General features: G+C 41.7%; 1 protein-coding gene and 1 long non-coding RNA gene across 2 annotated transcripts; one reads left to right on the forward strand and one right to left on the reverse strand.

The window, feature by feature from the left end:
- Nucleotides 1-7997: 7997 nt before the first annotated feature.
- On the forward strand, nucleotides 7998-13372 carry LOC138628559 (uncharacterized). Its single transcript, XR_011311476.1, has 3 exons — nucleotides 7998-8118; nucleotides 12998-13096; nucleotides 13270-13372. It is a non-coding gene; the product is annotated as an uncharacterized lncRNA (long non-coding RNA).
- Nucleotides 13373-15856: 2484 nt separating this feature from the next.
- Nucleotides 15857-22931, reverse strand: LOC138628561 (stress-induced-phosphoprotein 1-like). The gene is made up of 18 exons (XM_069711668.1): nucleotides 22747-22931; nucleotides 22523-22575; nucleotides 21793-21856; nucleotides 21475-21641; nucleotides 21194-21274; nucleotides 21045-21101; nucleotides 20760-20942; nucleotides 20107-20346; nucleotides 19843-19897; nucleotides 19658-19748; nucleotides 19431-19572; nucleotides 19195-19299; nucleotides 18924-19032; nucleotides 18641-18842; nucleotides 18141-18215; nucleotides 17662-17764; nucleotides 16885-16991; nucleotides 15857-16612 (listed from the first exon to the last, which is right to left on the reverse strand). The coding sequence occupies exons 1-18, from the start codon at nucleotides 22772-22774 to the stop codon at nucleotides 16462-16464; spliced, it is 2013 nt and encodes a 670-aa protein (XP_069567769.1). The 5' UTR covers nucleotides 22775-22931; the 3' UTR covers nucleotides 15857-16461.
- Nucleotides 22932-22986: the final 55 nt, after the last annotated feature.

Consider the following 22986-nt stretch of genomic DNA (forward strand, 5'->3'; position numbering starts at 1 on the left):
TTTTGTTTTGGACATTTACACCCTTTAAAAAGCTTCATTCCCGCAACTGAGAGCTGAAGAACTTGAATCAATGAATCGATTGGACAACTATAATGTCTATTAAACAATAGTTTAACAAAAACTGCGAATATAGAGAATATTCGCAGATCCAGCTTTTCCTTTGTGGAGTTTAGTTGTGTTTTCTGTCCATTTTATCTACTTGATATCCTTGTTTAGTGAATATTTTTGGAGGTTTGTATCGTTGCAAGCATCATCTTCAGTTCTTGGAAATAGTGATGAGCATTTTTCAAAATTTTCTGCCCAAATAATGAATTGATAAATCACGAAAATAATCAACAAGTCTGTAAGGTCTGTCGTCTCTTGATTAATACTGTGATAATTCCTAATTACAAGGACTCCCCCCTCTGTAACTACTTCTTTTTTCTTTTTTTTACTGTTAAACTACTTTTCAGAACATTTTTTTAGCAGGTGTGTTCTGCAAGAGCTACAGTTAAATGAATCTACTAATTATTATGTTTGTTTGCTTTGTAAAAATGTTTGTTTGGTCACAAATCACAGCTTATTTAACCCCATCGTGATGTCTTCAATTGGTTTTGTCTGATTAGTTGTCCAAAAGTCAAAGATGTTCAGTTAGCCATCAAACTTTGGAAAAACAAGGAGCAGCAAATCCTCACATTGGAAGAGTTAAAACCATCAAATGTGCAGCTTTTTTGCTTGAGAAGGACTTAAATCTAAACAAAAGTACTTGCTGGTTTAAAAAGACGTGTTAAAAAAGGGGCTACAAACTCTCTCCTGAAGCAAGTCGTTGAAGCTAAACTTGTCGCCACAAGGAGAGTCGAGATGGAGGAGGACGAGGCAGGTTTGTGGGCCCACGGATCAGAAACTTGTTTAACTCGCCCAAATCTGTAGAGATTAGAGCGGGAAGTAGTCAAAGGGTTTGGAGTGTATCGGTACAATGGTGCTGAGAGGATTAGAGGTGGATTCACTGAGCCCCTGCGATGCCCTTCATCTCTGGGGGTCCGCAGCCGGAGCACCTTTGTTGGGTTAACTAACGGCACTTCCCATGAACGCAGTGAGCAGACCAATCCCTTTTTAATGATGCAGGGAAAATTCCATTGGCCCTGATTACCACAATGCTTTTCGAGAGCCGCCATTGTCCCACACACCATGTTCGAGCTTTTAAACTGTGCAGCCAGGCGAGCGGGCGGCAACGGCGTTTGAAGTCTGCTCGCAGTGCTTCATCCTGGTGGAAACAACCTGTTCCAAAACAATGCTGATGAGTGCATCTATTTTATGGTTGCAGAGTAATGCTAACAGTAGCACTGTCGGGGCTTTAATTGCCGCCGTGACCACCGGTGCCGAAAATATATGCAGTGGCTTAATGGGCTGTGACATACTGTAGCACTGTGATGTGTATATGAGGGGTTTAGTACAAGCATGCTCACCGTCCCCAGGTGGGATCCTGCGGGAGCTGATCTGCAGAGAGATAGTTGTTCTGCACGGTTGACCTTCACCTCACTGGTCAAAGCTAAACAGCAAACTTCAATAAAAGGGAAGGAACCGCTCAGAAATGTTCTTTTCATCTCAAACACAGGTGTAAGAGTACAAACGTGTCAATACTGCTCTCAGAAAGATTAGATGTCGCTTGTTTGTCAAATTTGGAATTTCCCCCATTTGTTTATGACCAAATGCAAAACTATTAACGTAGCACCGTTGTGTCTAAGAACAGTATGAGTGTTAGCAAATATTAGCACGCTAACACCTAAATAATTTTAATAAGTAAATAAAAGAGTGTTTGTAATCTGGTGATATTTATCAATAAAGGTATTGTTTCAAGTTCAAATCTGCTCATCCCTGTAAGAACTCCGACTGACCCTAACGTAGAAACACTCTGTTTGCTCTGTACTGGAATCCTTTGGTTACTGTAGACTTATTTATGGTCTACCGCTAATAAGCAGTAAACTTCTACCCCATACACGTCAGATCTCCGAGGCAGATGTCTCTTGGCTGGAATTAGCTCATGCTCTGCTGTCTGCTGTGATCTTTCAGCAATGCAGCTGCTGTCATGTCCACGTTCTCTCTCTCATCTCGCTTTCAATTTCCTGAAACTGAATTACAGAGAAACGGGACACTTTGGGGGAACAGATTTGGGTTCATCTGGGTTTGTGGCTCGCATGTCTGGATGAACATCTCATCCTCAGTTTGAACTTGTACTGAGACTGTGTAGGGACCCTTGCCACAGCTTTGTTTGTTTGTGTGGCCTGATGGAGGCGAAAATGAGGGTGTTGTTCTTGGTTTGAGGCCAAACAAAGAGACACAGATATTTTTTTTTTTTTTTTTACATATTTTCATTGTTTATAAATCCAGTTGTGGAAGTTGTTGCAATGTTAAAAAAAAAATACAATACAGAATAACAAGCAGGGAAATCGATTTTACCCCCAAGTGTAGTAAATATGATTAAGTAATTTTTAAGAAGTTAACTAAATCAATTTTATTGAACTGTAATGTTTCTTTTTCATCTTTTTGCTTTTCTTACTGATCCTGTTTATTGAACATTGTGAGGCCCATGCCCTAATTCTTAGGAACTGATGTCAAATCCTGATATTTATTGCTGGAGGTTTAAATCACTGGAACATTTTCTGGTGCTGAAAACAGAAAATGAGAAATTGTACTATAATTAGTTTAGGACTAGTTTGACTTACTGAGTACACTCGTTTGCTAAATATAAAGATACAGCTTTGCAGAAAAACTAGAAAGGAAGGAACGTCTAACGAGCCACAAAAATAACAAATCTTTAGTTCATCTTTAGTTTTTAGTCTCTTAACTCACCTGACTCTGGCTGAGTCAAACGTCTTGCTGTATCTGTTCTAAAAGTCGCCATGAATCATTTGCTGCCATTAGTTGACCCACTATCCCATCTGCAGCACACACACACACAGACCAGCGGACCCATGTGCAGATGAGCACAGGCCTGGCGGTGGAATGGTCGATACCACACAGGACCACAGATGGGTCCCTGCACAGTGGAGCCGGTGGCTGGCGCCGTGGCCTGGGCGCTGGCCAGATGGGCCACCCTGAGTGAGGCTCAGCCTGTCGGGGCCCAAACAGGCTGATCTTATTACCCCGGGCCAAGACTGGAGTCTGGTTCCACAAAACACACATGCATGCATCACCGGGGGGAATCGACATTATCATGCCTGACTGTCACAGGCTGGATGCACCCTGCTGTCCGTGTGCGCTCACCTGAATGGTCTGTCATATGTCTTCATTGCTGGAAAAATGGGATTCCATTTTGGTTTCCTGTGTTTTGATTACAAAAAACTGCATTCTGATCTCAGGAAATCCTGCGAACCTGCTTCATACAACACTGGATATTTATAGCTGAGTCTTTGAAGACTCATCCTGAGATCCTCTTTTGCTCTGCAACTTGCAATGACCCCTTATTTAATGTTGTTTTTGGATGTGTGTGCTGCTTCCCCGCTGTATGTTTTCTGTGAGGAACCTGACTCTAGTTGGCTGTTGACCATCACTGGCCAATATTCAATATTTCATAAACATCAAAATAATATATTTGGAAGCTCGTAGTCGAGTCTACTGTTATTTCCACCCTAAACATTTAAAATAATGTACACACTGGTTGGTGCAGTCAGAATTTCAACCACTTTCTTTTTATTTGACTCTAAAGTAGCTTCTTAAATCAGCTTCTGGTTGTCTTGACATCCCCAAATATGGATATTTGCTGCTGAATGTGAGCCCGGGTGGTAGTGAGACCATACTCAGTATGCCCTGCAAAACCCTGGATGAATAAATGTTTAAAAAGTTGGGGTTTTTTTCCACATTAAAGGTCTAACAGCAGGGCTACATTCCTGTCAATGTGGAGCTTCGGGGGCAACAAGAATGTGATCGTCCATATGGAGTCCTATCTGATTTCACCTAATGGCTGAACTCCATGTGCAGGTCATGTGTTGGTATTTTCTGTTGTCTGCATCATCTGTTGTGGTGTTTTTAGACATGCTAGCAGCGTAGTCCAAGGGATATCGATGTCCGGCTGAAATACATGAAGTATCTCGGCAACTATTTCATGGATTGCCATGAAGTTTTGTACAAACATTTGCAATTCCCAGATACTGACAGCAAATTGGATGGAAGGCCATGAAATGTTTGTAGAGATGTCCTTGGTGTTATTCTCAGAAACATACACGCTAAATGTTTTACATTTGTGATTCTCGTGCCCGGTATCCCGGCATTGGCGCCACCATGACGTTTACATTTGTACAACACAGTTTCCAAAAAAGTCTGGACTCTGTGTAAAATGTAGACAAAAACGGAATGCAATGATTTGCAAATCATATAAACCCATATTTTAATTGGAAATAAACCAAAGACTACAAATGTATTGGAAATCCCTGCATTGGCTCATGAACACTTCTGAAAACCATCAGAATTTGGAAATTATTTCTGTAAATCATGGACGCCGTGTTCTCCAGGCTAAAGAGGAGAGGGACCATCCAGATTGTTATCAGAGCACAGTTCCAAAAAATGAATCGTTATAACTTTTAGTGCCATTATCAGGTAAAAAAACCAACAAGTCTGATATTTGATTTATGGCCAAAATAACTACAGAACAGATGATTTTCCCTTCATGCTCAGTGGTACTTTCAATAAAGAAGTGCAATTACCGAAAATGGCGGCTTTCCTGTATGTCGTCTCGGTTGTGGAATGAAGAAAAAAAAAAATCTTCTTTAGTGTGACAAAGTAGTGTAAAATATGTTTTCATCTGCTCAACTAAGTGAGGCAGTGGCGACTTGGGTTGTAATTAGAGTGTATGAAAGCTTGACTGGGCCAATTTAGGATGAAAAATGTGAGCAGCTGTAATCAATGTTATACTTTGCACATGCCAAATCAGCTGTATTGTGTTGTCATTCACTCCAACTGTTAATTTTCCAGCTCCAAACGATGTTTTCTGCATTAATAATGATGGGCTTATATCTGTGCAGCGGAGCTTAATGTTGCATGCTGCCGAAAAGAAATGGATTTCCATTGCCCTAGTGTCATTCACGGCAATATAACCCATCCTGGTTTTTGTCCTCAAACTGACAGCACTGAAACGGGATGAATGAGAAGCCTCCCCCAAGGTCAAGGTCACGGTTTCGGGCTGATTTGGGCTCTGAGACCCTTCTCATTGTCGGAGACTGTTTTCATTTGAAATTCACTCAAAATAAAGTCAGGTTTTGATTGGCAGCGCTGGCGCGGGGGCATGTGGGGGTTGAAATATTCACGGGGGCAGAGCAAGATGGATGGATAGGTTTTCTTACTGCACATTGATTTCCACATTTGGGTGATTACGTTTATTATTTGGCCCCCCAGGCTACATTAGCATGTGATTATCCTGGGTATCCCACGGAGAGGAGAATATTTAACTTTTGAGAACAAAAGGAGAATCACCTGAGTCTCTTCTCTTGGATGCACGAGGAGAAACAACATGGAGGCGTTCGGCCTGGCTGCTTTGGCCCGGGACCGTGTTTAGCTCGGTGGTTCCTCTCAGTCTGCCTCCTTTCTCCGTGTCCCCCTTTTTCTTTCCATCCCCTAGCAAACATTTCTTCCCGACTCCTTTGTTTGCCAAGATCCGGGTTGCCATGGCTACCAACTGGCGCTTTACGAGCACCTCATCCCTCATCTAAATATTCCTAGTTATCTATGGTAATGAAATGCACACACCATTATCTGGCTTAATGAAACACACTCTATTGTCTATCATTAGAAGGAGGAGGCTTTATTTCTCAGCAGTCTTGTGTTGCCGTGGCTGCGATAACAACTACTGGAGGGTGTGAGGCTCTTCTGGGGCTCTGCTGTGTTGTGCAGCCTCGGACGATAAAGAAACAATGTCCAGTTGCTGTGAGCAGCTCACTGTATGTGCTACAGTGGCTGTTTTGATTGCAGTAATTGGCCTATCCGTGCTGTCTTCGCCTCGTAATGGACCCAGAGTGTTTTTTTGCTTCCAAACTAATGTGGCCTATTGAAAAAAAAAAAAAAAAAAAAAAAAAGACAGATTATGACAATAAAATCTTTTTGGCACGGCCGCAGCACAACAGGCTGCAGAAGAAGCAGAAATAGAACATCATTATCTAACAGTATCTGAATCCAAAATCTTTGCCTCTATTGTGTTTCTGTGTGTGTGTGTGTGTGTGTGAGTGTGAGAGGAAGAAAAAAGGCAGATCAGCACCAAACCATAGAGCACTACTTATCTCTGCTGTAGTTTTCCACGGTCTCTGAAATCCCTTTGAAATACCAGCAGCATCATAAAACAGATATACCGTAAAAATGTGCATCTGATATCGCTTGTTTCCCCCTCCTCAGTGATAAAAAGTGTGTACTTTTTTTTTTTTTTTGTGAGAGCGCATCTGTGTGAGCGTGCCGGTGTCTATTTCCAATTCAGGCCGGGGTAATATCTGCAGATTGCGTGGTTAAGTCACTCTGCATTTCATGAGCCGGTCCTGTCACTAACAGTTATCTCCTCGCTGCTCTCCGCGGAGTTGTCTAGGTGAAATGATTCTCCGAAGCGCTGAATAATGCATGAAATTACGTAATGCAAATGGAGGCTTTATTTCCCCTGCCTCTCGCAGACACCGGGGCCCGAGAACAGCAGAAGAGAAACAGTGGGAGTCCCCAGAGTGAAGGAACTACACCGTGGAACGGAAAGGTCAACAATAAAATTGTTTAAAAAAAAATAAAAACACACACACAAAAAAAAAAATAACCCCGAGGCTTCTCCTCACATGCGGCTTCATCAACCAGGAGTTGGGATGTTATTGCACGCCGCACGGCAGAATTGCAGAGCGGAGCGGGACCTCATTCACAGGGCTATCATGGGAGGCTTATTGTGTAGAGGCAGTGAAATATTCATTAAGCAACAGCCTGGCTGGTTTCCACGCTGCCTGCCTGTAAACAGAAACCCAATCAAATATAAATAATATCAGGCGAGGAGAGTGCTGTTGCATTTGATCAGATCAAGACATGTCACTTGTCTTATGTGCACCAAATTAAGGCTACACTAAACTGTTGTCAAGTTCCTGCTTCAACAAGTCGATGAGCCTCCCCTCCCCATCTCCCCCCCCCCCCACCCCTGTCCCTCCACCCTCTCTGTGTGTAGTGGGTAGACCTGAATGGCATTAATTGCCCCCTAAGATGACGGGCAGATGAAAGTGAGGTGGTGGTTTGCTATGGGACATGGGGGCCGCTCACAAAGAGAGGCTGAGGATGGCTGGCAGGTCTCACCAACTTCAAAAGCAGATAAAGGGCCTTTTTTACACAAAAGATTCCGGGTTTTTTTTTTTTTTTTTTTTTTTTTTTTTTTTGCTTAATCTTCAGATTCTAGGGTTTATTCGTGCCAGCCTCCTCGCCTTTTGTCCACTTTGTGTCAGGTTTTAACGCCAGAGGATTAAATTGCTGTTGCGGAAATCATTGTTTGTGTTTTCTTCCGACCCGCTGCCTTCCCATTGTCCCGTGACATAATCGACCGCTCTCTAACAATGTAAAAGGTTCATCTCTCTCCTTTGGTGAGAAATGAACAGCGGATGGATCTGGTCACCTTGTTTGTCTGAGGAATCACTGGCACAATGTGTTGTTTTGTTTAGATAGAGTGCTCTTAACTCTTTAAGTAGCTTTGTAAAATAAAGAAAAACGAGGACGAGGAGGTCTTACTTAGAGAACAGAGAGCATAAAACACTAAGCTTCTATTGAAAAAACAAAACAAAAGTGAGGTTGTTTTTCTTTTCTCTGCAAACAAAAGAGGTCGAGAATTAGAGAGAGAACGGTCCAGAGGTAAATATCAGACACATGTCGGACCGGGAGATGGAGCTTTTACACACACACACACACACACACACACACACACACACACACACACACACACACACACACACACACACACACACACACACACACACACACACACACACACACACACACACACACACACACACACAAAAGAAAACCTTGCAAATAAAAGACAACATGGTGATGCAGCTTCCTCTTGTTTGTTCTCCCTCAATCAGGTCCTGCAGAGCGTCCGCGTGGACCTTCACCTGCAGCCCAGATTCCTGTCATTCTCCACTGAAGGTATTGGTCTCCAGCCGTCACAGCCAGCCCTCCATCTGCCCATGAATAGGACCAGTCACATTTCTGATAGCATTTAATGAAAAATCCACCCGGGCTTTGGAGGGGAGAGGAAGGGGGAGGGGTTGGAGTGTGTGTGTGTGTGTGTGTGTGTGTGTGTGTGTGTGTGTGTGTGTGTGTGTGTGTGTGTGTGTGTGTGTGTGTGTGTGTGTGTGTGTGTGTGTGTGTGTGTGTGTGTGTGTGTGTGTGTGTGTGTTGGAGAGGAGTGCTCAACAAAGAGTGCCTTTCACTGGAGTGGAAAGCCTAGATTGCTCCCTCTCGCTCCCCGCTCCCTCCTCGTTCTCTCATTTTGTATTTTTTTTTATTCAACATCAAAAATGTGCCAAATGACTGGGAAGGAACCCCCAGAGGTTTTGTGTGTGTGTGTGTGTGTGTGTGTGTGTGTGTGTGTGTGTGTGTGTGTGTGTGTGTGTGTGTGTGTGTGTGTGTGTGTGTGTGTGTGTGTGTGTGTGTGTGTGTGTGTGTGTGTGTGTAAAGTGTCACACAAAGGGACAGGTGTCTTGCAGTTTAAGGTGGCAGCAGTGACGAGGACACAAAGGTAAAGGCAAACAATCGGTGAGGCCTCATCGAGAAAGGTCGTTCTCTAAATTTGTTCTTCTTGAACTGAGCTGCATCACATCAGTTAATCATTAATCTAAGAAACATAAATTAAGAAAGTGTATTATTCTAAAAACGTTAAACTTTAAGGGACAAAGTTGGTGTAATCTTTATTTTTTCTAATGGACAAATCACGCAAAAAGATGTTTCCTGCCTTCTAAGCCCTGAAGTCCATTTGTTACTTGTTTATTTTAAAAAGAAAAGGTTAAATAATTTCCTCAAATAGAAGTACAGTAATTCTTTTAGAACAACAGCGTAGCTCTGGCACAGAGGAATAAGATATGTGAGGCTTTGCTGTCACTTTGTATGAGCAGTTCACAGTTGGTTTTGTTTTGTTTGTTTTTATGGGATTTGTTGACAATAATTTCAGCCTGGGAAGAACATAAAATACTGCTGAAAGATCTGTTTTAAAGTTTCAGTTTTAGACATAGACTGAATAAAAGTGGACGTAGCTTCAGGGTCTGAAAAATGAGGCCGATGCAGAAGTGCCTTAAGCTGCAATACCACAGAGTGCCACTAGAGGTCAGCTCCAAAAAGCCTCCGGCTCCATAGACTCCCATTCAACTTCTCTCATAGAATACGAAGTCAATACATTTTTTCCACTAGTTATCTCGGTGTAGTTACCTAAAGTCGCTCCTTCTTATGAGTTTTCTGGCGGTCCATCTGAAAATAATCTGTCATTAATTAGAAAATAAGCCTCAAAAAGCAGTCTTTTTTGGGGTTCGTCCATTTGATTGACAGGCCTGTGGTGCAGTCAGGTTACAGCTATCGGTGGGCGAGACGTAGTATCGTCAGGTTTCCAATCAGATCGGTCAGATCCACCGCTCGCTACTCCTCCAGCTCGTCCAAATATGGTCACTTCCTGCTCCAAACCGCTCCGAACTAGCAAGATGGTGACGGACAAAATCTGAACTCGAGGCTTCATAATGCCCGTTCACAAACCAACAAGTGACGTCACTGCTGGTTGCCGCTTGGTCTGAACCGAGTTTCAATTCATCAAATAGTGGTGGAGACATTACAATCAAAGCCACAGCCTCATAGTAGCACTGAAAGTCACCAGAAGCAGCAGAATACATCATGAATTAATGGATTCATTGTTTTCCAGTCAACTAATTGAGTCATACATGTATTGTTGCGTATAAACATTTCATCTACCACAGCCCTCCAAGTTTTCAGAGACAGCCGTAAACGTCGGGTGATGAAATCATCTGCACGTCCTCCTGCTGCAGGAAGCCGAGGTACAGATGGCCTCTTTCTGCTTGTTGTTCCTGAAAATCCTCCCTCTTATAATCTGTCCATTAATCACAATCATAAACAGCAGGTGATCAGTGGGCTCCAGTAACCGTGCAACAGTGACAGCTGGATAGAGTAAATGTTCAGAGGGGGCCGGAGAGGCGGAGCTGGGATGTTTACTTGTTTGTGGAGGGGAGGCTGCTGCAAATCTTTACTGGACACAATTACCAAAACTCTTGCGATTTGGTTACAAAGACCAAAAAGGCTTCAACTGGGGTGCAACGTTCCAGGCAGAGGCGGGTAAACAACCGTGTGAAGGGGGTAGATTTGTCCCTGCACAGGAGCCACAGAGGAGCCCGCGGTCCTCGTGCACGTCTGAATGATGATTAACTGTAATTACCTAAGCAGTACCTGGCCTGCATGCCAGGAGGCAGCTCAAGATTAATGGGGCTCTGCTGAAAACGGAACAAAAGCTCACATTTCTGAGGTAATGAATCGCTCTGGTACGAAGGCGTCTTCACATGGTGCGCCTGCGCCCCCGGGGAGGTTCATTACAACGGGAGCAATAGATGGATCCTCTGCAGCATTTTCAAACAGGCGAAGGGAGGAAGTCTTAAATCGTCCCAGACATCCTGGTTGCTGCGCAAGCTCCACAACCAGAAGAGAGATAAACAGTCTCCTCACTGCTTCTTAAACGGGAGGTAAACATTACACAGCAAACCACCTCGTTTGCCTCGCCTCACTTCTACAAGGTGTTGCAGCAGTAAATCTCAGCGGGGTGCAAACTGCTGAGGATGAACGCAACTTGATTGATGCCTTAGAGGAGAGATCGTCAGGGAATTACCAATTCATAAACACCAATCTTTGTTCATAAAAGACTTAAACCGAGCTGACGCCTCTCAGCATTATCTGTATTTAAGGAAGCAGGTTTCATTTGTACAGGATGCAGTTTCGTGAAAGCCTGGAGGGCAAACTTTTATTACAAGTGTCTCCCGTTATAAATCAGCGTCCGAGGAATAACCCGCACATTAATGGTGGCTTCATGTTGCTCTGTGTTGAACAGGATAATCTATGGTTTTTCTTCAGAAAAATGAATGGCACAAAACGGAAGATGTCTGAAAGAGCTCCGTGTGAGATTCAGCTCTGAGTTTTGCAGGATTGAGAGCCGGTGATGTATTGAAGTAGGCATCAATTATTGGAAGTCAAACTCCTTGAGGCAACAATGAGAGGATTTACAGGCCGTGACATTTTTCATGCCCTTGAACATGTTACCTCCAGATATGTAGGTCGATAGCAGGGTGAAATACAGCCAGACTGGAGGTTTAAATGATTACACACAAGCCACATATTTCTCCCCCCATTAAGTCGTGTAAATACTTGAAGGAAAATGCAAGTCGAGGCATGCCCGGCTTTACATCAGGCTGTGAGCGGCGGTGCCTCAAAAACCCAAAGGCCTTCTTTGTTTACAAGCCTCTAATCATGTTAATGACACTTTGCTGCCTCCTTTGCGGCCATTTCTCAATCGATCACATTGACAAAGATCAAAATAAAGTGACAACGCTCAGAATTTGTGCCCTCGCACGTCCGAAGGAGATGAAAGAGATGTGAGAGTCAACCTTTAAACTGCCATTTATCAGGAGAGACAACAAAGAGAGACAGTGCCATTATCCTCCCTGTCAGGCTGCAGTCTCAGTGAGAACATAAACGTACAGAAAAAACCTGCACACTTGAATAATTTATTTAGACAAACGAAATAGAAATGTACATTATGGATGCATTTTTATTGAACAAATATATAATCTCTACATTACTGCTGACAGTTGTTTAAAGGATGTTGTGTTTTAGATTTGTTAAATGATTTTAAAGGAAAACTCTGCCGATGTTTTATATTTTTCATATTTTGTATTGCCAACAAACCCCATGAAATGACCAAAAAACAACAAGTATTGTCTTGTGTCTTTGTGCCATAGAGCTCCATTGTTGTCTGAGCACTATTTAGATGGTGTTGTCCTCATACTTGCTGCTGCTGTATGTTTACTTCTTTTTCACAAGCTGCTCCAGGAAATTCCTGTGTTTTACATAAAATTATAATATACCTAGAAATACCGCCAAACACTTAAGTTGTAGTTTACATGCATATCTGTCCAACTCCGTATAGATATTGAACTCAGTGTGACCTTGACCTTTGACCTCCAAAATCTAGTCAGTTCATTGTTGAGCCAAAGTGAACATTTGTGTTAAATTTGAACAAATTCCCTCAAGTTGATTTTTGAAAATTTGCGTTCACTGGCATGGGTTAATATGAGGTGACAGTGACCTTAACCTTTGACCTTTAAACACCAAAATCTTATCAGGTCATCAGTGGCACGGAGTGAATGTTTTTGCCAACTTTGAACCAATTCCCTCTAGGCGTTCTTGATATATTGCATTCACAAGAACGGGATGGACGGACAACACAAAAACATAATGCCTAGAAATGTAGATATCTAATCGGAAATGATGGTCTTTTAAATATGGCTGGTGATGAAGTAAGTCAATGCTAAAAGGTTGTGAATTAGCATAAAAATAAAGGTTTAAATACTGATATTGTCCTTTGAATGATCCATCAAATTATCTCGTTGTTAAAACTTATTCATTTTTACATGAATTAGTAGAATTAGTATGAACGAGCGAGGACTTTTCAGTGGGTTTTTCTTTCTGTAGGTGTTGAACAGCAGATAATCAGCCAGGAGTTTGTCAAGAGGAGACAAAAGACTTTTCTCCTGCTCATTTCTCGGCAATAAATACTCCACACGCAGGAATGACGGTGTAGACAAAAGACTAGACGTTAATTTATCTTCTCTATATGACCCTGATGCAAATGAGGAAAATGAAAGCAAGCAATCAATTCCCTAATTGGGTTTGCGCTATTTTAACTTGTTAAGGGGGCCTCTGTCTAGATTAAAGGAAAGGTCAATTTCTCATTGTGACAGTTACTGTATTCATTTCACAGTGCAACAAAGGAATCCGCCAAAGGATTGGAAAGAGACTGCAGTGAACCGATGCCTCACTACGGAGGGAGTCGACCATCCCGACGTCTCGTTGATCTCAGGTATCACACTCAGTACACTGTCACACAGTAGTTGAATTAAAGCATTTTACGTGTCACTTAAATTATCGCTAATTTTTGCATTTTTATATAAGATTTATTCATAGTTTTTCTACCACCAACAAAGCTTTTATATTCACAAATTAAAAGTTTTCTTCTATCGTTTCAAATTTCAGAATATCACTAATGAAGGAGGGGCACAGGTGCCGCTTTAAAACCCCCCAAAACATGTCTGACTCTTGGCAAGTATAAACAAGTCCTACACCTCCCAAAAAGTATTTCCCCTTAAAAGTAAACTGCTACTGCAGTACGTACTAAAAGTAAAAAGAAGTAAGAACGCAGCCCATATTTGGACGAGCTGGGGAGGAGCGAGGGGTCGATCTGACTCGATCTGATTGGAAAGCCGAGGACACTATGCCCCGCCCTCTGACTGCACCACAGTCCTGTCAATCAAACAGACACGCCCCCAGAAACATGTTTTTTTTTTTTTTTTTTTAGACCCTAATCTCTAATTAATGATGGGATTATTTTCAATGGAACTCCGGAAAACGAATAAGGAGCGACTTCAGCTAACAACACTGGATTTTTTTTTTTTACAGCCAACCTCTACTGGCCCTCGGTGGTATTGCAGTTTGAGGCACTTCCTCATGGCCTCACTTTTCAGACTGAGAATCTATGTCCATTTTTATTTACAGTCTAAGGTATAAAAAAAAAAAAAACTGATTTTAATTAAAATGTTGATCAAACCTGATTGGTTTAAAGTTGAATTTCTGTGCAACAGTGACAGCAGCACAGACAAAAAGGAAAAACTTCTTCTGTGAATTAACTTGTGCATCATGCAGAACCAACACCACTGGTAATAAGACGCTGACTGCGAAAATAGTTTGTTGCCAGTGGCTTCAAACTGCAACAATTTGTTGTAAATAATTCATGGTGGAGGACAAAAAAGACTCAGACTTTGGCATGCTGCTCCAAAAAAACCACACACTCATAATGTTTGTAGTATCATTCCTTTAAAGAGGACAAGCAAACAGCAGGGAGGGAACGAGGTTCGAGCCGAGGCCTGCAGAGCTGCAGCCGAGGCAAATCAAGACTGTTGATATACGGCATGATTCAGCGACTCCCTCATGTCACATCAATAGTTTATTTAGCAGCCGAGAGAGAAAAACACAGAATTAGAATAAAAATTTGATTATGTATCCGTGCGCTAAAGCAATACACTCAATTACTGCAACTCCTTCGACGGAGGAGGATTTTTGCTGCATAGCCATATATCAAAAAGCAAAGAGTGGGAGAGCGACATGTCGTGGCTGCTGCTTCACTTCTGTTACTATGTTCCCTGTTTTTCTTGTTGGGAGGGAGAGAAATCTGTTAAAAGCTCCACAGACCACGCAGTCCTTTTACAAGATGCACCTAATCTTCCTGCTGTTTGCTTTCGTTAAGTCAGGGGATTGGCTTTGTCCGGGCCTCAGAGTGGCAGGACGCTGATTCCAGCCGGTTTGTGAAAACCTAACCTCTTATCAGCCTTTATCTGCATTAGAACAGGTTTGTTGCGCGGACGAATAAGATTAAATATAGACCCCTTTATGCGAGTTGTTAATGTATCAACCGCATGTCAAAGTGCTGCCTGGGGGTTCAAGCAGAGTTCATGTTATTAGTATTACAGAACTTTCATGCTCTCAGATCTCACACAGATCAGAGGGGCTTTGTGAGGTATGCCACCATCAGCCAATTAATGCCCACGAGTGCAGCTGCTCCGCTTGGAAGGTCGAGACTAAACACTTCTCACAGCCAACTTTTTTTTTTTTTTTTTTTTTTGCCAACCTCATTTTTTTAGGTAATTATTCAGCTCTTTAGGAAGGTTTTGTAATTCACACCCGAAACATTGTGTAACAGGCATCACAAAAGTGACCTTGAACTGCTTGTGTCAAATAACAAACATGCCGGACCCCGGAGAGGGAGAGGGATCGGCGCAAATCCCACACACATTAACGGGGAGGAGAGGCGGCCTGGGAGACTGGAGAGAGGCTTTTCAGGCTTATAGGAACCTCTCGTTATATAACATCTCAAGGACAATGGTTAGTTTGCAGGCATTTAACTGGCACTCTACAAGTTACTCTGGTCAAAGACGAGTTTGGAGGGACACACAGCTGGTGACTTTTTGGTGTCATGGCGTCCTCTGAACTCGGCGATCTCCCAAATCTACATGCTGACGCTTGAATTACGGCGCCAAGAAATCATGCTTTGACTTTTATTATTCTTTGTAGTGAGTAATATTCAGGCCCCTCTATACTCTTTATTGCTGTGTACTTGTGTACTAACACCACAGACTGTATGTAAAAGTGTTCGTAGCTTCCCGGTCTGAAAAATTAGGTCGATGCTGAAGTACTAATACCAGATACCACCGAGTGCCACGAAAGGTCGGCTCCAAAAAGCCTCCGGCTCCATAGACTCCTATTCAACTTCCCTCATAAAATTCTCAGTCAATAAAATTTCTCCACCAGTTATCTCTGTGTTGTTAGCAAACGTCACTCCTTCTTATTAGTTTTCTGGCGCTCCATCTGAATTTGGTCAATAATTAGAAAATAAGCTTCAAAAAGCTGTATTTTCCGGTGTTCGTCTGTTTGATTGACAGGCCTGTAACCTGACTGCACCGGTGCAGTCAGGTTACAGGCCTGTCAGTGTGTCATCTGGAACACAGCATGTGTCTAAAACACTTGAGTTGAGGCTTTAAGTCACAGCCACAAACAACACTGAAACAGATTCCCCAGCTGGCTGGACATTACAACACTTTAATGTTCATAATAAAACCAAACCTTTGCAAAACAAACCCCAATGCGCCCCCTGCAGGATGATTGAAGCAAGACCGATTCAAAATCAAAACATGGCACTTTAAATGTGAAACACCCACTGCTGTATCACAGCCTTTAAAAATGAAAACAGATAGTTTGCAGCCCTAAATTTGAGGGATAAATAAAACACTGCCCCCCAGTGGTGGATTTTACATCCAACAGCATAATCTGTTAAAACTACTTTTAAAGTAAAAATATTCAAACGAACGCAATCGCAAATAATCCCTGACAAAATACTACTGCTACGGAATGATCAAAGCTCAACGCCTGTTTTGAATGCAGCTTTAAAGGCACATCATATATTATTACTCTCTAATACAGCAGTGAAAAGTAGTTTGGTGTCTCCTTTGTATTCAAACAGCAGCAGTACACAAAATGTAAAATCAAAACACACCTTTTCTCTTTTTTTTTTGGTGATAAATCTTCACAACAACCAAAACCCCCCCAAAAAAGCAGATTGCGTGAGGGTCACTGTCAAATCTCAGAGGAGACGCCGCATGCTCGTCGGTTTGATTTTCATTTCTGATTCCCCGCGTGCCACACACATCCCAGTCGACTGGTGAACTTGTCCCTGTCGATGTTCTTGTGCTCCGGGACGTGTTTGAAGGTGCAGTCCTGCCTCGTGCAGCCCGACGTCCTCCAGAAGAAACACTCCTTCTTGTGTGTACTACATCAGGAAAAACAAAAGAGTGAATTCCAGGGGTGTATGTCCACGTTTAAGGCGGGTAAAGCTTTAAAGGAAACATTGGATTTGCCTTTTTTCTTTGTTAAAATCAAGAACAGGCCTTGTGAGTGTTAAATGAACCTGCAAAAACATCCTTAAAGTTGTAAAACAATAAAATATAAATGACAATATGACAACGACCATCTTTTTTTTTTTTTTTTTAAATAGTTTTAATAGGTCAAAACTAAACCTTAAATTAAACAGCATGTTCTTACCCAGGAAGTAGATAGGGGTCAGTGGCGGCCGATTTGGACGCACCGAGTCCGGTGTGGATTTTATAGGGATAACGCACCGTCAGAGGAGCTCCCTCTACCACCATCCCCTGAAGAACAAACAAACAAACATCACATCAGTTCATTATCGTCAATAGATGCACCAGATGTTGTAAAACTCTGCATCAGACCTGAAAATCTCCGTCATCTTTTAGCTACTTATTTTCTGTCCTGTTCCTTTTCATTACAGATAAATTGGACCTTTATTTCTTTGAATAGTCGATCCATCATTTGGCTGAGAAAATGTTTTAGAAAATGGCCGTTAGTTTACCAAAATATGAGGTGATATCAGCTTCAGTAGCACGTGAACAAAATAAAATGTCTCTAACTTCCTGCTCTACTCTGATAACTCTACAACCTGCAAACACTTCAATACAAACAAGCTCAATTATTTTCTGCTTTACTTTTTAACTTTGCACTTATTGCAGGGATGTTTTAAATTCAATTTAGTAGTGCATTTGTTTGTTTTCTACATTGTGTTTAAGTTCATGACCTTTATTTTGCGGTTGCAACTCGATATTAACATAAACAAGCCTTTTATTGAGTTCCTTCCACTTCCTAAAAGCAGATTATTTCACAACAGGATGACATTGTAATAAGCGGCGTGACGAAGGTTACTTGCGCTGCTCGAACAGTCGTGTGTTTGCTCGAGTTCGGCCCATCCGCTAAATAGCTGAACACGCATTATATAAACATCCCTGAAAGTAAGCAGATTCTTACATTAATGCACTGGATGGCTTTTTCACAGTCTTCTTTTCTTGTGTAGTTGACGAAGGCACATTGATGCTCCAGCAGCATCTTGATGCTGTAGACCGTCCCGACTCTGACACCAAGAGGGGAGAAAATATTAGTACATGAGCCGAGGCTGTATATTATATGTCGATAGGGACGCTTCCATCTGACTGAAAATTACTGGCAACTATTTTGATAATTCGTTTCAGCAAAGACGCCCAAAAAAAATCTGCAGTTTCAAGCTTCTCAAGTGTGACATTTGGAGGCTTTTATTTGTCATACATGAAAACAAACTGAATATCTTTAAATTTGGAAATTACTTCTCAGACAAAACGAGACATCTGAAGACATTGGAAATGACAACAGACATTTTCTTTCTGACCATTTTTCTGACAAAGCAAACAACCAATTAAATCAGTGGTGAAAATAAAACTTTAGATGAGGAGGAGCCACGATTGTGAGACTACCTGCTGAAGAGCTCGTGGATTTTTACATAAGTCATCGCGGGGGCCAACGATCCGATCCAAACGGGGAAAAGTTGCCTTTAAATTAAACAGCAGAAATAAAAATGAACAACCTACATTTAAAATTCTGTTGCATTCTGGGTACAAGTAGACAAATGACCTTTTTAAAACTCTAAAAACAAAACTCACCCCGCCTCCTTTTAACACTAACAACACATAAAAACATATAAACCGTGTATTTTAAGTGACATATGAATGGAATTGATTAGACTTGACTTTGTTTGCATGTCTACTCTGTTTCTGCAGAACATTCTGATGGTACGGTGAAGTTGACCTTTGACCTTGTAGGATATAAAATGCCATCGCAGAAATTTGTGCAAAGTTTTGTCATAATTAGCGCTTGAATTATTGAGTTGTCGCCACAAATGTGATGCCTCAGTGACCTTTGACCTCTAAATGCTAATCATCGTTGACCTCGCGGGTGAACATGAATGAGAGCTTACGGTTTGACGGAGTTCCTGTAGCGAGGCGTCGGCGACTGCGATTTGGATCTGCTTTGGCCCGAAGCGTCGGCCTCTTTGATCTGCCGTGTTCGAGAGCGGCTCGACTGCAGGACGATCCATCCTCCCTCGTCGTCGTCGTCGTAGTCTTCATCATTTTCCTGCAGCAGCAGTTGGTCGGCGTTGTCCCAGCTGGCGCCGGCATCTGAAGACAGCGAAGCTGCTCAAACACCCGGGAGCAAACTGTCATCTTCACAACTTTGGAGAGTCACTTTGGGACTTTTACCTCGAGGACTCGGATCGGCGTCGCCAGCGAACAAAGCTTCCACTGCTTCCTCTAACGTGGCGTGAGTTTTCAAAGCCTCCGAGCTCTGTGGCCACGAGAAGCCCATTTCCTGAAATGAAGGTGCAAAGGCGAGCTCTGAAAGCGGCATTACGGTGAGGAGCTTCTACTGCTTCTCCTCAGCTGCTCTGGTGACTGACGGTCTTTTTGCATTTCCTTTTTTTTTTTTTTTTAGTTTTGCCTTGTAAACGGCTGAATAGCAGCTTTCTCCTACCATGAGGTGCAACGTCTGCGCTCGTTTCAGCTCCTGCGCCGCTTCGGCGCTCGTACTGTCCAGCTTCAGCACCTCCTTATAGATCAGGGAGGCTTCGTAGTATCTCTGGACGGGAAGTAAAAGAGGAACCAGGAAGTCGGGATTTAAAGTCTGAGACCAAGTGGAAAAATGAAAAACTAATTCAAAGAATTTAAAGCGGCTGAGTTTAGGCAGTAAATGGAGGAGCAGGGATTCACCTTGAGGCCGCAGAGAGCTTTGCCTTTCCTAAATAAACCTTTGATCCAGTTTGGTTCCAGGGAGAGAGCGAGGTCGGCATCCCGCAGAGCGTTTTCATACTGCTGCAGTCGTTCATAACAGAGAGACCGATTTCCAAACAACCTGAAACGCAGATTAAACTCAATTTAATGGCACTAACAGTAACTGCTGCTGCTGTTTTGTTTTGTAATGAAGTCCATCTTCTTACTTTAGTTCCTTCGGGTTGTATTTAATGGCGTCTGTAAAACACGTCACCGCCATCTCAAACTGACCAGCGGCAGCTAAACGATTTCCCGTAGCTGGAAAAAAAAACAAAAGACGAGGGACAGTTGAGCCTGTTTCAGTCAAATTAAATTATTAATGGAAAATATATTAATGGAAAATTGAACTCACCGGCGAGCTCTATGCTTCTATTTGCAAATTCCTCTGCAGCGGGATCCTTTGTTTTCTGTTCAAATTTGAGTTTTAATTAGTGAGTGAAGCACAAGGAGAAATACAGGAAACAGAACATTTACATAAAGGTTTCTGTCAAACACCAAACTTGGATTATTTTAAGATTTAAGAAGCACAGATTATTTTGGATTTGATTATAACTAAAACGTAAGATTTCTGTTGATAAAATGAGGTTTTTGTGTTTTTCTAAGTTAATGTTATCACCTGCTGTGACTCTTTTTCTTTACTAGTTTCCTTTCTGTCTTCCTTTTTCTTTGGGACTTCGGGCTCCTCCTCTTCTTCCTCCTCATCTTCCTCCTCCTCCTTTACCTCCTCCTCCTCCTCCGGCTGCTGAACTTCACGTGATTTACTTTTCTCTCTTCTTTCTTTTGCAGGCTGCTTTTTACCCGTCGCCTCGGGCAACGGTTCGGCTGAAGCAGCGTACAAATTACTTAAATCAAAATCCTGTGGTGGAGAAAACAAGAGGCTTGTTTCAGGATAATTACCTGCAAGTTGAGGCTGTAAAAAGATGTTGGCATTCATAAAATTACAATGAAATATAGACACTGTTACATCTATACACGACTTAACACAGGTTTGTTTATGAATCATTCTTAGCCTGATTTATGAGTCTGATTTTTAACATTTGACTCCTAAGAAAATGGAAAAGATTGATTATTCTTGTATTTATTAAAGATAAAGTCTTCTAAAATCCCCGCTGTAAATATTTCAACACAAAGAAACAAGAATTTTTAACCTGTCAAAAGTTTCTGTATACAGATTAGCACAGAATCAACTCGGCGATACCTTATTTGCATATTTATATTATTGCCTCAAATACAAACAAAACAAACAGAAATGTAAAAATCCCCACAAACCTTTTCCTCTTTCTTATTCATCTCCACGACTTTGTTTTCTTTAGTATCTCTGCTGCGTTCGTCACATCCGGCTGCCTCAGCTGCATTTTGAGATTCACCAGATTTATTTGCGTCTGCTTTACTATTAATCACAATGTTTTCTTCCTGTTTTTCGGAGGAGTCTGACGTGCCTCGTTCTTTCTCCTGAAATAATAAAGAAGGCGTTACAAGTGATGAGCATCGATTTTATCTCCAAACTGTAACAAATTGCACGTAAACGAAAATTCACAGTGAAATTAGACTTGCAGGTAAAATGTCTTTAACTGCGTTCTCCTTCTCTAATCGCTTCTTCTCTTTTTTACGCTGCAACAAACCAAAACAAAAAATATTGTTATAGCACACTGTCCAAATATAAAAGCACACGCATCATTTTAAGAAGTTGACATAATTCTGACCATTTTTTTACGCTTGTTCTTCTTAGTTTTCTCTTTACGTCGTTCCTTTTCTATCAAGTCTTTTCCAATTTTATCAGCTTCCTGGAATATAAAAAAAACAACATTCATTCACAATCTGAGAACGTACACGCGGTGATTTCCTTCATGTAAAATCTCTTAAATGTTTTTTAAGTATTAACTTAAAATTTATTCTCCACAAAGTACCCGAGTGACTCGGAAAGGATCAATAATGCAGTGAACTGATTTGTTTAATTTCCAGACAAGTGAAACTCAAGTGTTACCTCATCAGTGAGCTGTTTTATTTGTGGGTGTGGTTCTAAAGGTCTCTTCGCTGCACTGTATGGATAACAATCATCATCATCATCATCATAGTCATCATCATCATCATAGTCGTCGTCGTCATCTGAATAAACGAGGTGGTCCCCTAAGGCGCTTAAAAAATTTAAATCTGCAAAGATATGAGAACAAACAGAGACGGTTAGATTCACCGGTTTATAGCTGCTGCAGATAAAACAACAAAAAAGGATTAAGAAGATGATTCGGGAACTGAACAAGAAGGCGGGAAATTCGCATCAACTTTGAAATGTTCTGCAACGTACCCATAAAGCTCGGCCTTAACATGTCCAGGAAAGAGCGTCCATTTATGTAATCTACCATTGATTCCTGCAGAGGAGCAGAGAATCAGAGGCATCCATCAGTTATGGACAATCCTCAGGGAATTATACAGCAGCTAGTTCGAGAGTTTATTATTTGTTTTTAATCAAAACTTCACTAATTTCTTCTTCACAGATGGTTTGATTACTCTGTAATAATAAAGTGAAAACTCTCGACAGCTCCATTTATAGAAGAGGAGTGTGAGGCGTTTAGAAAGTTACGTTAAGTGACCTTTGAGTTGGCGTTAAGCAGTTTATCAGTATAAAAGTGTAGATAAAGTAATGCTGAGACCTTATATAGACTCTCATAATGTAAATTAACTGTTGACTAGTGACATTTGTGAGGCTGCAACTGCCAACTATTTTCATTATTGATTAGTCTGTTGATTATTTTCATAATCTGTTTGTTTTATAAAATGGTAAACAAACTTTGACCAATGTTCTTCTTTCTTTCTTTTTTTTTTTTCTATCTCCTGTTGACACAAATGACCTGCATTCATATCTGGGCTCATGTCACTATAATCAAGTTTTTGTATGTCGTGAAATGTACTTTAAAACCTGCATCACAGCACATGCTGTGACCTTTAATCTGACTGTTTTATTGTAGCATTAGCGTTATAACTGTTGTCACGACCTGCTGAGCCTCAGCAGTAAAACACTGTTGAATCATACTCACACGTGAGCGCATCAGTCTCGAGTTTTCGCGGATTCTTGACACCGGAGCGCCACCTGTCCGACGTACACAAACGATGACGTCAACTCACAGAAACCTAGAATGACTTTCTTTTGTCGCAGCATGACGTAGCAAACTGGTAAACTACCGAGGTCAAGTTCTCAGTAAATGAAACTCACCGAAGAAGGTTTCATTTTAACACACCACAGTCACTGCTTTTGTCTCACCTTTAACGACGTCTCTGTTTGACGACATGGTGTCCACTTTCTTTGTTCTGTCTTTTACATGCGACTTTCCTTTAGGCAAATTCAAGAACGCTGTGAGGCGACTATTTTGCTTCCTTTCCGCGTTTTGGATCGTGTTGACTGTGGAGCGTCTTCTTCCGATTCCTCCTCCTCTTTCTTCTTCTCTGGTGTTTCGGTTAGTGTTGCATTTACTGCCATCTTCCGGGGTTGGTTCATCTAATC

This window comes from Brachyistius frenatus, unplaced genomic scaffold, assembly GCF_029030835.1.
Source record: "Brachyistius frenatus isolate BFR_SWC_R1_liver_20210118 unplaced genomic scaffold, ASM2903083v1 Contig_102, whole genome shotgun sequence".
In the NCBI taxonomy this organism is placed as follows: Eukaryota; Metazoa; Chordata; class Actinopteri; family Embiotocidae; genus Brachyistius; species Brachyistius frenatus.

What these genes read in the sequence shown, in the direction of transcription:
- LOC138628561 (XM_069711668.1), bottom strand. Translation starts at nt 22,774, where the DNA reads ATGTCGTCAAACAGAGACGTCGTTAAAG. An exon ending in TACAACCCGAAGGAACTAAA is followed by an intron (nt 19,573 to 19,657) that starts GTAAGAAGATGG and finishes TCTGCGTTTCAG; the next exon opens with GTTGTTTGGAAATCGGTCTC. An exon ending in GACCCCTATCTACTTCCTGG is followed by an intron (nt 16,613 to 16,884) that starts GTAAGAACATGC and finishes TTCCTGATGTAG; the next exon opens with TACACACAAGAAGGAGTGTT.